This window comes from Nerophis ophidion, linkage group LG22 (assembly GCF_033978795.1).
Source record: "Nerophis ophidion isolate RoL-2023_Sa linkage group LG22, RoL_Noph_v1.0, whole genome shotgun sequence".
Lineage (NCBI taxonomy): Eukaryota > Metazoa > Chordata > Actinopteri > Syngnathiformes > Syngnathidae > Nerophis > Nerophis ophidion.
Window position 1 is genome coordinate 4,439,690 of NC_084632.1, and position 13,958 is coordinate 4,453,647.

Genomic DNA, 13,958 nt, shown 5'->3' on the forward strand with positions numbered 1-13,958 from the left:
ATAGTGATGGAAATGTAAACGGAGAAACCTGAGAACTATTTTCTGCAGCTTTAGTGGCAGGAAGTCAGAGTAGAATCTAATAGAAAGTACTTTATTGATCCCTGGGGGAAATCCATCACCACAGTTTGCTCACAATAGACATTAATAATAATAATAATATAATTTAATATATATAATATAATATGTGTGTATATATATGTAATTTATGAATAATATAGATATATTGCACATTTAAGTGCAGTCAAGAAGGAACATAGGCAGCAGTTACATTTTACAGCAGTGGTTCTCAAATGGGGGTATGTGTACCCCTGGGGGTACTTGAAGGTATGCCAAGGGGTACGTGAGGATTTTTAAAAAATATTCTAAAAATAGCTATAACTCAAAAGTCCTTTATAAATATAATTATTGAATAATACTTCAACAAAATATGGATGTAAGTTCATAAAGTGTGAAAAGAAACGCAACAATGCAATATTCAGTGTTGACAGCTAGATTTTTTGTGGACATGTTCCATAAATATTGATGTTAAAGATTTATTTTTTTGTGAAGAAATGTTAAGAATTAAGTTCATGAATCCAGATGGATCTCTATTACGATCCCTAAAGAGGGCACTTTAAGTTGATGATTACTTCTATGTCAGGGGTAGGGAACCTATGGCTCTCGAGCCAGATTTGGCTCTTTTGATGACTGCATCTGGCTCTCAGATAAGTCTTAACTGACAATGCTTAACAAGTAATGAATAATTCCGCTGGTAATCACAGTTTTGATTGATTGATTGAAACTTTTATTAGTAGATTGCACAGTACAGTACATATTCCGTACAATTGACCACTAAATGGTAACACCCCAATAAGTTTTTCAACTTTCTTAAGTCAGGGTCCACGTCAATCAATTCATGGTACGTGTTAAAAACAACGTTGAAAATATAAAACATTCTCATGCATTTTAATCCGTCCATCCGTTTTCTACCCCACCAGTTCAAGAAGTCGAACTAAGAAGTATATTGTATTTATTATTGGTTAGCTTCAGAAAAACATCCATCCATCCATTGTCTACCGTTTATTCCCTTTGGGGTCGCTGGTGTCTATCTCAGCTACAATCGGGCGGTAGGCTGGGTACACCCTGGACAAGTCAAGCTTCAGAATAACAATGTTATTAAAAAGAATAAGGGACTTATTATACTCTAAAAATGTTGGTCTTACTTAAAAATGCACGCATTTAGTTGTATTCAGGGTTAAAAAATATTATATGGCTCTCACAGAAATACATTTTAAAATATTTGGCTTTCATGGCTCCCTCCACCAAAAAGGTTCCCGACCCCTGATCTATGTGTAGAAATCTTTATTTATAATTGAATTACTTGTTTATTTTTCAACAAGATTTTAGTTATTTTTATATCTTTTTTTCCATTAGTTGAAGAAAGACCACTACAAATGAGCAATATTTTGCACTGTTATACAATTTAATAAATCAGAAACTTATGACATAGTGCTGTATTTTACATTATCTCTTTTTTTTTTCCACCAAAAATGCTTTGCTCTGATTAGGGGGTACTTGAATTAAAAAAATGAGAACCACTGCTCTAAAGGGTGATGTACAGACCACATTGGTCTGACTACGGTCCCTTTGGAAAAAATCCAAAAAGTGTCCAGGTGACTTTTGCTCTTTTATCCACAATTTCTTCATTTGGACTTTCTCCTGTCACTCAATGCAAAGAATCAACTAAACGTGATAGTTGATTCTTTCACCTGATTGGCTGTTAGTGTGTCACTCCCACTGATCAGTCATCACTTCCTGCATTGAGTGTTTTTGTTCATGCAACCAACCTTGCTTCCATACTTCTGCTTTCCAATCCAACACATTTTTTATTGATTTCAATGACTTGTCTATAGCGGTGTGTGTTGATATCGTACGACAAGACCAGGTATGTACACCATACTTTAAATAAAACAGGAGTTAACATAGCATAGCCTGTGTTGGCAGGAACAGATAATAATACATAGAAACAAATGGAATAGATAGTGATCCTGTGGTGCAAATAGAAAGTAAAAAGTGTAAACACACAGGTGCGCTTTAAAAGCCAATCTGTTTGTGTCAGTCCAGAAAAGATAAACAATTGTGTTTGATTGAACTCTGATTGCAGAAAGTGCCTCTATGCTTGTCAAAATATTGTTTTCAAACGGACTCTTACAAGTAAATAGTTGATGAAAATGGATCTTCACAAGACCCTCCTGTGTGCAGCACACCTGGAAAGAAGAAGAATATAATCATCTCCGTAAAATCGCTAAAATTCGCTCCATTCTGTCCACTAACGACGCTGAGATCATTATCCATGCGCTTGTTAAGTCTCGCCTCGATTACTATAACGTATTATTTTCGGGTCTCCTCATGTCTAGCATTAAAAGATTACAGTTGGTACAAAATGCGGCTGCTAGACTTTTGAAAAGAACAAGAAAGTTTGATCACATTACGCCTATACTGTATATACCTTTATATACATATATACATACATATATACCTATACTGTATATACCTTTATATACATATATACATACATATATACCTATACTGTATATACCTTTATATACATATATACATACATATATACCTATACTGTATATACCTTTATATGCATATATACATACATATATACCTATACTGTATATACCTTTATATACATACATACATACATATATACCTATACTGTATATACCTTTATATACATATATACATACATATATACCTATACTGTATATACCTTTATATGCATATATACATACATATATACCTATACTGTATATACCTTTATATACATATATACATACATATATACCTATACTGTATATACCTTTATATACATATATACATACATATATACCTATACTGTATATACCTTTATATGCATATATACATACATATATACCTATACTGTATATACCTTTATATACATATATACATACATATATACCTATACTGTATATACCTTTATATACATACATATATACCTATACTGTATATACCTTTATATACATACATACATACATATATACCTATACTGTATATACTTTTATATACATATATACATACATATATACCTATACTGTATATACCTTTATATACATATATACATACATATATACCTATACTGGCTCACCTGCACTGGCTTCCTGTGCGCTTAAGATGTGACTTTAAGGTTTTACTACTTACGTATAAAATACTACACGGCCTAGCTCCATCCTATTGCCGATTGTATTCTACCATATGTCCCGGCAAGAAATCTGCCTTCAAAGGACTCCGGCTTATTAGTGATTCCCAAAGCCCAAAAAAAGTCTGCGGGCTATAGAACGTTTTCATTTCGGGCTCCAGTACTCTGGAATGCCCTCCCGGTAAAAGTTCGAGATGCCACCTCAGTAGAAGCATTTAAGTCTCACCTTAAAACTCATTTGTATACTCTAGCCTTTAAATAGACTCCCTTTTTAGACCAGTTGATCTGCCGTTTCTTTTCTTTTACTCCTATGTCCCACTCTCCCTTGTGGAGGGGGTCCGGTCCGGTGGCCATGGATGACGTACTGGCTGTCCAGAGTCGGGACCCAGGATGGACCGCTTGTCCAGAGTCGGGACCCAGGATGGACCGCTTGTCCAGAGTCGGGACCCAGGATGATACGCTTGCCTGTGTATCGGCTTGGGACATCTCTACGCTACTGATCCGCCTCCGCTTGGGATGGTTTCCTGCTGGTTCCGCTTTGGACTGGACTCTCGCGGCTGTGTTGGATCCATTATGGATTGAACTTTCACAGTATCATGTTAGACCCGCTCGACATCCATTGCTTTCCTCCTCTCCAAGGTTCTCATAGTCATTATTGTCACCGACGTCCCACTGGGTGTGAGTTTTCCTTTCCCTTATGTGGGCCTACTGAGGATGTCGTAGTGGTTTTGTGTTGTGGTTTGTGCAGCCCTTTGAGACAATAGTGATTTAGGGCTATATAAGTAAACATTGATTGATTGATTGATAAACTGTCAAGGTGTACCTAATGTTTTGTCATGTGTCACAGGCAAGCTGCCATTTTGTGCCATGGGTGTGAGCTCCGTCATCCACCCCAAGAACCCCCACATCCCCACCGTGCATTTCAACTACCGGTACTTTGAGATCGAGGAGGAAGACGGTGAGCGAGCGACAAGTGGTGTGCGGACAAGAATGATCTAGAAGCGCCTGTGTTGCAGGATCCAAACAATGGTGGTTTGGTGGCGGCACGGACCTGACTCCTATTTACCTGGACGAGGACGACGCCTTCCACTTCCACAACACCCTGAAGCAAGCCTGCGACAAACATCACCCGCGCTTCTACCCCGACTTCAAGGAATGGTAAGGAACACAACACGCCTTAGTGGGCGTCTGCTCTCTGCGGGACGCTGATAAGACTTTCAAACATCAGATGTGAAGTTACTTACAGTCTTAGCACTTTCACATGCTTCTTCTAGTGTAGAAGCATCGTTAGAAAAGCCCTATTTGCTATAATCTGCATTTAAAAAATTAACCAAAAAAATAATAAAAAAATTACCAAATATCTTTATTAAAAATTTAAAACTAAATTAAAAATACATTTTTAAAAATGTATTTTAAAATGAAAAAAAAAATTAACCAGATTAAAATAATTGCTACATGTTTTTTTAAAATAAAAATATGAACTATGTAATAAAAAAAAAACAAATAATGAAAAATTTTATGTGCAACAAAAGATGACATCAGCTCACCAGCTGCAAAGAATTGTTTTTCAACTAACTTCCTGTCGATAATCATCACATCCTGATCACACACACACACACGAGAAAATGAATGTTTAGAAGAATCCAATAATAATAATAATAATAATAATAAAGCAGATGATGGTTGACAACATTTAGGATTAGTGATCATTTTTCACAAAGATGATCATGTTTTCATATCGAGCCGCTCATGTTGACATAAGCGGTTGTCAACACAAAACTATTCATTGCATTCACATTTATTATAATTGTGTTCATAGAAAATATGAGTGTGATTCATTCATTAGTTGATATTTCTATGATGGTGTGATTAATCACCGTGTTTGCTAAAATTTCTATTTAAAAATGTATAAAAAAAATACCAAATAATTGGATTAAAAATGTAGAACAAAATAAAAAATACTTAAAAAAATATATATATTTTAAAATTAAAAAAGTAAAGCACATAAAAAGAAACATTAACCAGATTAAAACAGTTGTTACACGTTTTTTAAATAAAAATGTAAATTACGTAATTAGAAAAAAAAAACAAATAATAAAAAACGTAATGTGCATTTGCAACAGAAAAAACTAAGGATGTATCGAATCATTTTCATGAAACTTTGCTTTGTTGCCATCATAGCAAAAAACTAGCAGCTTATGATGCGTCTCCATACACAGTGTGGAGCCGCTCCCCTGAGTGAATACACTGCATTTATTGTCATGATCAAGTAATGGAAAGATGCTAAACTATCATCACCAGCAGCAGGCATGCTTTGATATAGCAGAAGAAATAAGTGTTCAGTAAAGTAATTAGGATGCTATGTAACAAATGTGAGGGGAGGAGTCACCTTAAGTACCAACAGTAGTACTTTTAGAGTGATGATCAGCTCCATGTTTTTATTTTCTCAATCATGTTAGTTGTGTTCATGTTTACAAAATCACAGCAAAATAATGTCCTGAGGGCAAAATTATTTAAAAGACTAATAGTTTTTGTTAAGTTGTTGTGTACTATTGACTTTGTTTTCTTCAAACTATTGTATGTCATGAAAGGAAGTATTTTAAATACTGTGTGGATATTTACAGTGTTAATAGAAGTTATTGAACAATTTACAGTAAATACATCTGATCAGTCTTGGTATCAGTAGCTCTCACTCATGGATGATCAGTATCAGCATAGATCAGAACATCCCTCAGTAAATACACAAAATAAAAATAAAAATATCTAATTAAATAGCTTAAAATTAAAACAAGTTTACACAATTAATAATCAATTAAAATAAATATTAGTTTTTATAAAAAATAAAATAAACTAACAACTTAAAAATGTTACAAAAGAGAAACAAATTACCCAAAAAAATATTACCGAAAAAAAAAAAACTTTTCAAAATAGGACTTACATTTAAAACAAAAATGTAAAATACTGTATGCAAATATTTGAAACACATTTACAAACATGAACACAAATAAACAAAAATTATTAAAATATAATATAATACAAAAAAATCAATTAACTCATGATTTAAAAGCTATATATGTATGTATATATATATACATATACGTATATATATATATATATATATATATATATATATGTGTGTGTATGTACAGTATGTAAGTATGTGTATATATATGTGTGTGTGTGTATATATATATAATATATATATCCATACACACACACGTGTGTGTGTGTATAGATATATATATATATATATATATATATATATATATACATATACGTATATATATGTGTGTATGTACAGTATGTATATATGTGTATCTATATATATGTATAAATATAAGTGTATGTATGTGTATATATATATATATATGTATATATATATACACACACTTGTGTGTGTGTGTGTATATATATATATATATATATATATATATATATATATATATATATATATATAGATGGCAACGACTGAAAAACATTCCTATGTAAATGCAAATAAAGATGCCTGCTGCAGTTGAGTGACACTTGAAATGAGTAGATTATGTGTTTGTGTGTGTGTGTGTGTGTGTGTGTGTGTGTGCGTGCGTGCGTGCGTGCGTGCGCAGGTGCGACAGGTACTTCTACATCCGCCACCGAGGAGAGACTCGGGGCATCGGCGGCATCTTCTTTGACGACCTGGACGCGCCCGATCAGGAGACGGCGTTCAGCTTTGTGAAAAGCTGCGCTGGCACGGTGGTGCCGTGTTTCCTTCCCATTGTGCACAAACACCTCAGGCAGCCTTTCAGCGAGCAGGAGAAGGCCTGGCAGCAGGTGCGCAGAGGAAGGTGAGTCCTCTGCCAGGTGCACTATTCTCCTCCTCCTCCTCCTATTCACCGTGCTCTGGCCCACAGGTACGTGGAGTTCAACCTGGTCTATGACAGGGGGGTCAAGTTCGGCTTGGCCACGCCCGGATCCAGGATCGAGAGCATCCTCATGTCGTTGCCCCTCACCGCCAGGTAGGCACTCAGGTGACGAGCCCTTGTTGCTTAGTAACAGACCTCATCCCCAGGTGGGAGTACATGCACGAGCCCGACCTTGGCACCCCTGAGGCCAACATGCTGCAGGTCTTGCGAAACCCCAAGGATTGGGTGTGACCTTTATTACCTTGTTTGTGGACTCATGTTTACCTTTTGCATCGTTGAGCGGGTTAAACGTCGGCCGTACCTTAGACAAACACTGGACATGTTTATTTAACACAACTGCTAGGAAAAAAGGCTCTTCAATAAAAGCCTTCAGCGCTGCATTTGTTGTAAGCTGGATGCTACGCTAACACGGCCTTAGAATGTGCTACTGCTTCCTTTGGAACTGCAGGTGTAGAATGTTTGTACTTTCACAGAAAATACATACATTTTACAGGGAAAACACATTCAGTTTCCAAAAAGTTACCGTAAAATCTACAATATTTTGTATACAACATATCTTGTACATCAATGATGGCCGGCAGGGAATTTTTTAACGGCACATTCTAAAAATGCGCTTAAAAAAAATACAAAACATAAAAGTGGTATAAAAGAGAAAAAAAGGTGAAATGTAACAAAAAAATGTTGCAATTTTGACTCAAATAACACAAAGCTGCCATGCAGGCTGTTTCTTTCTTTAAAAAATAATGAATCAAAATCGATGTCATTATGAATTATTGACCTATTCAAGACACCAATTACGTCACATTAAATATTCCACTTTGAGATATTTTTTGTGTAAAATGTTGCACATTTTGTGTTTGACACACGTTTTTGTTTTAAAACAAACAAACATAAACAACAATAAAACTTAAAATTGACGGATAGATCTGAAGTTGATCTCGAGATTATTGTTAAAAGTAAACAAAATAATTCTAATTAATTTTTTAACACTGAGTAATACCCTTTTAGATCCCCAATAATTTGTGTGATTTTTTTTTAAAGTGTCATTGCTCAAAAAATAATTATTAATTAAAATCAATGTTATGACTTGACCTTTTTAAAGCTACACCTATTATATAATCTAAAATATTCCACTTAAATATGTTATTGGGGGAAAATATTGCATATTTTATGTTTTTTCTATTAAAAAAATGGTTTTCTTTGACAAAAAGAGCATACAACTACATTTTTTTGAATGTTATAATGACAGACTTAATGTTGAACTAGAGATTCAAGCCTATAATTATAATAATAATACTGAATAATGACACATTTTTAATATTTTTTTCACCAAAACCCTTTGTCGCTGAGTAGAGGCCTAAATATATATTTTTAGACATATATTGTATTGGTTTTTAAAATAAAAAATATCAAAACGGCCCCAGCTTGCTTTGATTTTTCAGTGTGCGGCCCTCAGTGGAAAAAGTTTGGACACCCCTGCTGTACATTGAAACTGAAAAACAATACCACAGTATTTGTAGTTACTAAACATACAACTGATGTTTTAATTCCGGCAACAGAGCTCCCAGTTTTTGACAGTTTTGATGTATAACTTGCTTTAAAATCATGAAACTAAATATTTATAATGAATGCTAATATATATAACATGTCATTAATCTATCAAAATGGAATATTTCATACATTTAGTAAGTGACTTTGACACTTGAGACTGACTAATTTTAAAAACCTCCAATTGAAAATATTGATTCCAAAAACTGTAAAGCATGACCATGAAAAAGATCAATATTAGTTCCACACTTGACGTTGAAATCCTGAAATTACATTTTTACATAGTTCCCCCTGCAGGAAGTAGTCATGACATCATCAGACATTTAGCAGACTTTATTACAAACACATCCAAGCTGCATATTAATAAGGAATTATTACAAGTTTCCTGTGCATTTATAATAATCTCCTATATACATTGTGTCTTGGCTAAGGCATCCCTGTGTGAAAATGGCTGCCAACAACCCACTTCCTGTCGTGAGTGTTGAAATTCAAAGGTCAACTAACAAACACAAAACAAAATAACAGTGCTGGCGTGAAGTAAAATATGTTAGCAATGTTTTACACAAAGTATTACACTTTCTATGGCTTGTACTCACTGCCATGTACACACACACACATGTGTGTGTGTATATATGTATGTATATATATATATATATATATATATGTATGTATTTATGTGTATATATGTATATGTGTGTATGTATACATACATATATACAGTATATACTCATATGTACATATATACACACATATATGAATGTATACATGCACATGTATGTATGCATATATACACATATTACGGTATATATATGTATGTGTATATATATATATATGTATACTGACTATGTATTTATAAATATTAGGGCTGGTAATATCTACACGTGTGAATATTGATTTCCTTATAAACAACTAGATCCCTCTTTTTATCACCACATGACACTCCAGACCAGACTTGGACAAATTAAAGCCTGGGGGCCACATGCGGCCCCTTAAGATTTTCAATCTGGCCCGCCGGACATTGCTATATCATTGTATTAGATCTTTAAGATGGAAAGTGGAGCTGCCTTTATGATGTGCACTCATGTTTTCATATCACCCTCTAAGTCGGGGTTCAGGAACCTTTTTGGCTGAGAGAGCCACACAAGCCAAATATTTTTAAAAGTATTTCCGTGAGAGCCATATTTTTTTTTTTTTTAACACTGAATTCAACTATATGGGTGCATTTTTAAGAAAGACCAACATTTTTAGAGTATAATAAGTCTTATTCTTTTTAATAACATTGTTACTCTGAGGCTAACCAACAATTTAAAAAAAAAAACACTTTTTACCATTAATGAGACTTCTTGAACAGGTGCGGTAGAAACCAGATGGATGAAAATGCATGAGAATGTTTTATATTTTGAACGTTATTTTTGACACTCTGATTACCAGCGGAATTATTTATTATTTATTGTGTTAAGCAATGTCAGCTAAGATTTATCTGAGAGCCAGACTCAGTCATCAAAAGAGCCACATCTGGCTCTAGAGCCATAGGTTCCCTACCCCTGTTGTAAGTCTTCAACTATAATAAGTATTTCAATGGTTGGAATCTGCATGATATACTAGTTACTATAGTCATGACTATGGTCATCTCATTAGTTACTATTGTCATCTATTAGTTACTATGGTCATCTAATTAGTTACTATGGTCATCCCACTAGTTACTATGGTCATCTATTAGTTACTATGGTCATCTAACTAGTTACTATGGTCATCTCATTAGTTACTATGGTCATCTATTAGTTACTATAGTCATCTAACTAGTTACTATGGTCATCTAACTAGTTACTATGGTCATCTCATTAGTTACTATGGTCATCTCATTAGTTACTATGGTCATCTAACTAGTTTCTATGGTCATCTAATTAGTTACTATGGTCATCTCATTAGTTACTATGGTCATCTATTAGTTACTATGGTCTAATTAGTTACTATGGTCATCTATTAGTTACTATGGTCATCTCATTAGTTACTATGGTCATCTATTAGTTACTATGGTCATCTAACTAGTTACTATGGTCATCTAATTAGTTACTATGGTCATCTATTAGTTACTATGGTCATCTAACTAGTTACTATGGTCATCTAATTAGTTACAGTATTTTTCGGAGTATAAGTTGCACCTGCCAAAAATACATAATAAAGAAGGAAAGAAACATATATAAGTCGCACTGGAGTATAAGTCGCATTTTTGGGGGGAAATTTATTTGCTAAAACCCAACACCAAGAATAGAAATTTGAAAGGCAATTTAAAATAAATAAAGAATAGTGAACAACAGGCTGAATAAGTGTACTTTATATGAGGCATAAATAACCAACTGCTATGTTAACCTAACATATTATGGTAAGAGTCATTCAAATAACTATAACATATAGAACATGATAATATTATTTGATATTTTACGGTAATGTGTTAATTATTTCACACATAAGTTGCTCCTGAGTATAAGTTGCAAACTATGAAGAAAACGTTCCCGACTTATAGTCTGAAAAATACGGTAAAGGACAATTTACACCCAAACTTGAGAAGAAGTGTAAATAATCAGAATGACATCTTGCATTTTTATTCCAGTTAGGCTGGTAATCAGATGACTGCTGTGTACCAAAAAAGGAACAATGTCATCTAAAAAGGTGAATAATCTTGTTTGAAGAGTAAATGTTGCCAAGTTGTTTACTTTCTGTGCCTCGTTTGCTAGATTGATGCAAAATGTGCATTCATTCTTACTCTCAGCAAATCAATGACTGGCATTTTACTCAAACATTTCATTTTCTTAATCAAGCTAATAGTCATTAGTGATGCCAGCCCTAATAAATGTAAATACACACCACTCCTTCAGAAGAGCAATTTAAAATGAAATTAATTCCTTCAGCAAATTATATTTCTATTTTATGACATTCAAGTCCATTCCTTCAAAATTCTCCTTTCAAAGTAAAAGAAGACAAAAGTGCTGTGAGGTTAGAGTCCGTAATGAAGAGTAAACACACATGCATTGTTGCATCCAACACAAAGTCTTCCTATTGCTTCTAGTCCCATTTTCCTTCCACACAGCAAGTATTGCATCACCTCTGTGGCGTGGGAACTTTTTCACAGTTGAAGACAAGAAGTTAGAAAAAGGAGAAAAGTTTCACCTGAAACTGCTGCTGCTGCTTAAGCTTCACAACAACTTTTATCCTGACATTACACTGCTCTTGCAGCTGGAAATGACAAGGACACACACACACATTTATATTATATTATATTATATTATATTATATTAAAGCTGCTTCAATAAGTGACAGCAGTAGGAGTACATGGGAGGTGCAGCAGCTTGAGTAAAATCAAGAAAATAAGTGCTTTTAAATGTACTTTACTTCTAATCATGTAATAAATGTTCATTTTTACCTTCAATATCTCTTCTTAGGCAACTTCTTGTTTCATTTGTCTGTCCACTTTTTTTTCTTTTCGACACATTATGATGGGACTGTCTGTACAGGCATCTAAAACCTGCTCTATAACTTATGATGATTGACAGCTAGAAAGTCCTCACTGATTATGCAAATGAGACGTCAGCACATCGACATTGTGACAGTCTTGTCATTCCCAGCTGTAAAAGGTTACCATGACGATATGAACAACTTGGCACTGACCTGCAGTCACATGATCTTCCTGGTTCAGTGGCCACAAAGATAGTTCATTGAGACGATGACTACTTCACTGGGTTGACCATGATGTCCTCGTACTGCGGCGGCGGCTCCGTCTCGATGTGGACGTCCGCATGGCCCACGGCCTCCTCGTAGGACGGCGGGGGGTCGCTCCCTCGCCCCGACGTGACCGCCGAGCCAGGGTAGGCGGGGCTACTGAGTTCTGAGTGGTCGCCGTGGGGATAGTCCCGCCCCCAATGGTCCATGGAGACCACGGACAGGACGTGGTCGTGGTGAGCGTGACCCAGGGCGGGGCTGCGCTGTGAGGGCTTGCGGGAGTGACAGCGCCACATGGTGACGGCCACAGCGGCGATGATGAACACCACCGTCAGCAGCGGCACGATCAGGTAGAGAGAGTTGACTCCGCCCACTACCGACTCCAGACCACCTGAAGGACTGCTCTCACGCACGTACTCCTCCCAGAAACGCCTCTGGGGGAAGAATCAAAAACTTTTATTTGATATCAATTTTGCAATGTCTGACAACAAGTGTCAAAACACACACACACATATATACATATATATATATATATATATATATACACATATATATGTGTACATACATATATATATATATATATATACACACATATATATATATATGTGTGTACATATACATACATATATACATATATATATATAATACACATATATATATATAAATATATACATAACATGCATATATTTATATTTTTTATATACACATACATATTTATATATGCATACATATACAGTATACACATACATACATTTATATATACACATTTATATGTATATACACAAACATGCATACATACATACACACATAGATACATATATACACATACATATAAATATATACACAGACAAAATATGTACATATACAAAAATAATATTTATATATACATAAAATATGTATAAGTATACATAAATACTGTTTATATATAAACCGTATATACATACTGTGTGCATATATATATATACATACATATATATATATACACACATATATATATACATACATGCCTATATATACACATACATATATGCACACACATACATATATAAATACATATAGATATATGCACATACATATATATATATACATTCATATATATGCGTGCACACATATATATACATACATATATATATATATAAGTATACATAAATAATACTGTTTATATATAAACTATATACATACTGTGAGTGCATATATATAAACACATATGAATACATACATATTTATATACGTATATATACATAAATAATACTGTTTATATATAAACTGTATATACATACTCTGTGTGTGTGTGTATATATATATATATATACATATATACATATATATATATATATATGCATATATATATATATATATATCTTGATTGGATTATCCAGAGAATAGTGCTCGATACCGTGGTAGAGCGCAATATGCATGTGTGGGAAAAATCACAAGACTACTTCATCTCTACAGAACTGTTTCATGAGGGGTTCCCTCAATCATCAGATGATCTCCTGATGATTGAGGGAACCCCTCATGAAACAGATCTGTAGAGATGAAGTAGTCTTGTGATTTTTCCCACACCTACATACATATACATACAT

At 34.2% G+C, this 13,958-nt stretch overlaps 2 protein-coding genes across 3 annotated transcripts in view; one reads left to right on the top strand and one right to left on the bottom strand.

The window, feature by feature from the left end:
• cpox (coproporphyrinogen oxidase) overlaps window positions 1-8,525 on the top strand; it is a 13,827-nt gene extending 5,302 nt beyond the window's left edge. Inside the window, exons 3-7 of the mRNA XM_061883069.1 lie at window positions 4,053-4,163; window positions 4,222-4,363; window positions 6,811-7,029; window positions 7,096-7,200; window positions 7,254-8,525. Of these exons, the coding sequence (XP_061739053.1) occupies window positions 4,053-4,163; window positions 4,222-4,363; window positions 6,811-7,029; window positions 7,096-7,200; window positions 7,254-7,338 (662 nt within the window). The 3' untranslated portion in view covers window positions 7,339-8,525. The remainder of the gene's footprint in view (window positions 1-4,052; window positions 4,164-4,221; window positions 4,364-6,810; window positions 7,030-7,095; window positions 7,201-7,253) is intronic.
• The window catches only part of prrg1 (proline rich Gla (G-carboxyglutamic acid) 1), a 27,329-nt gene continuing 14,866 nt past the window's right edge, over window positions 1,496-13,958 (bottom strand). Inside the window, exons 4-5 of one of the 2 annotated variants that reach the window (XR_009803639.1) lie at window positions 12,322-12,806; window positions 1,496-2,246 (exon numbers count right to left, since the gene is read on the bottom strand). Coding sequence is in view for 1 of the 2 variants with exons in the window: in XM_061883070.1 (XP_061739054.1) it covers window positions 12,381-12,806 (426 nt within the window). In the remaining variant the exon portion in view is untranslated. Of the gene's footprint in view, window positions 2,247-8,973; window positions 12,807-13,958 lie in introns of those variants that run through there. The other variant, XM_061883070.1, reaches the window with a different exon arrangement.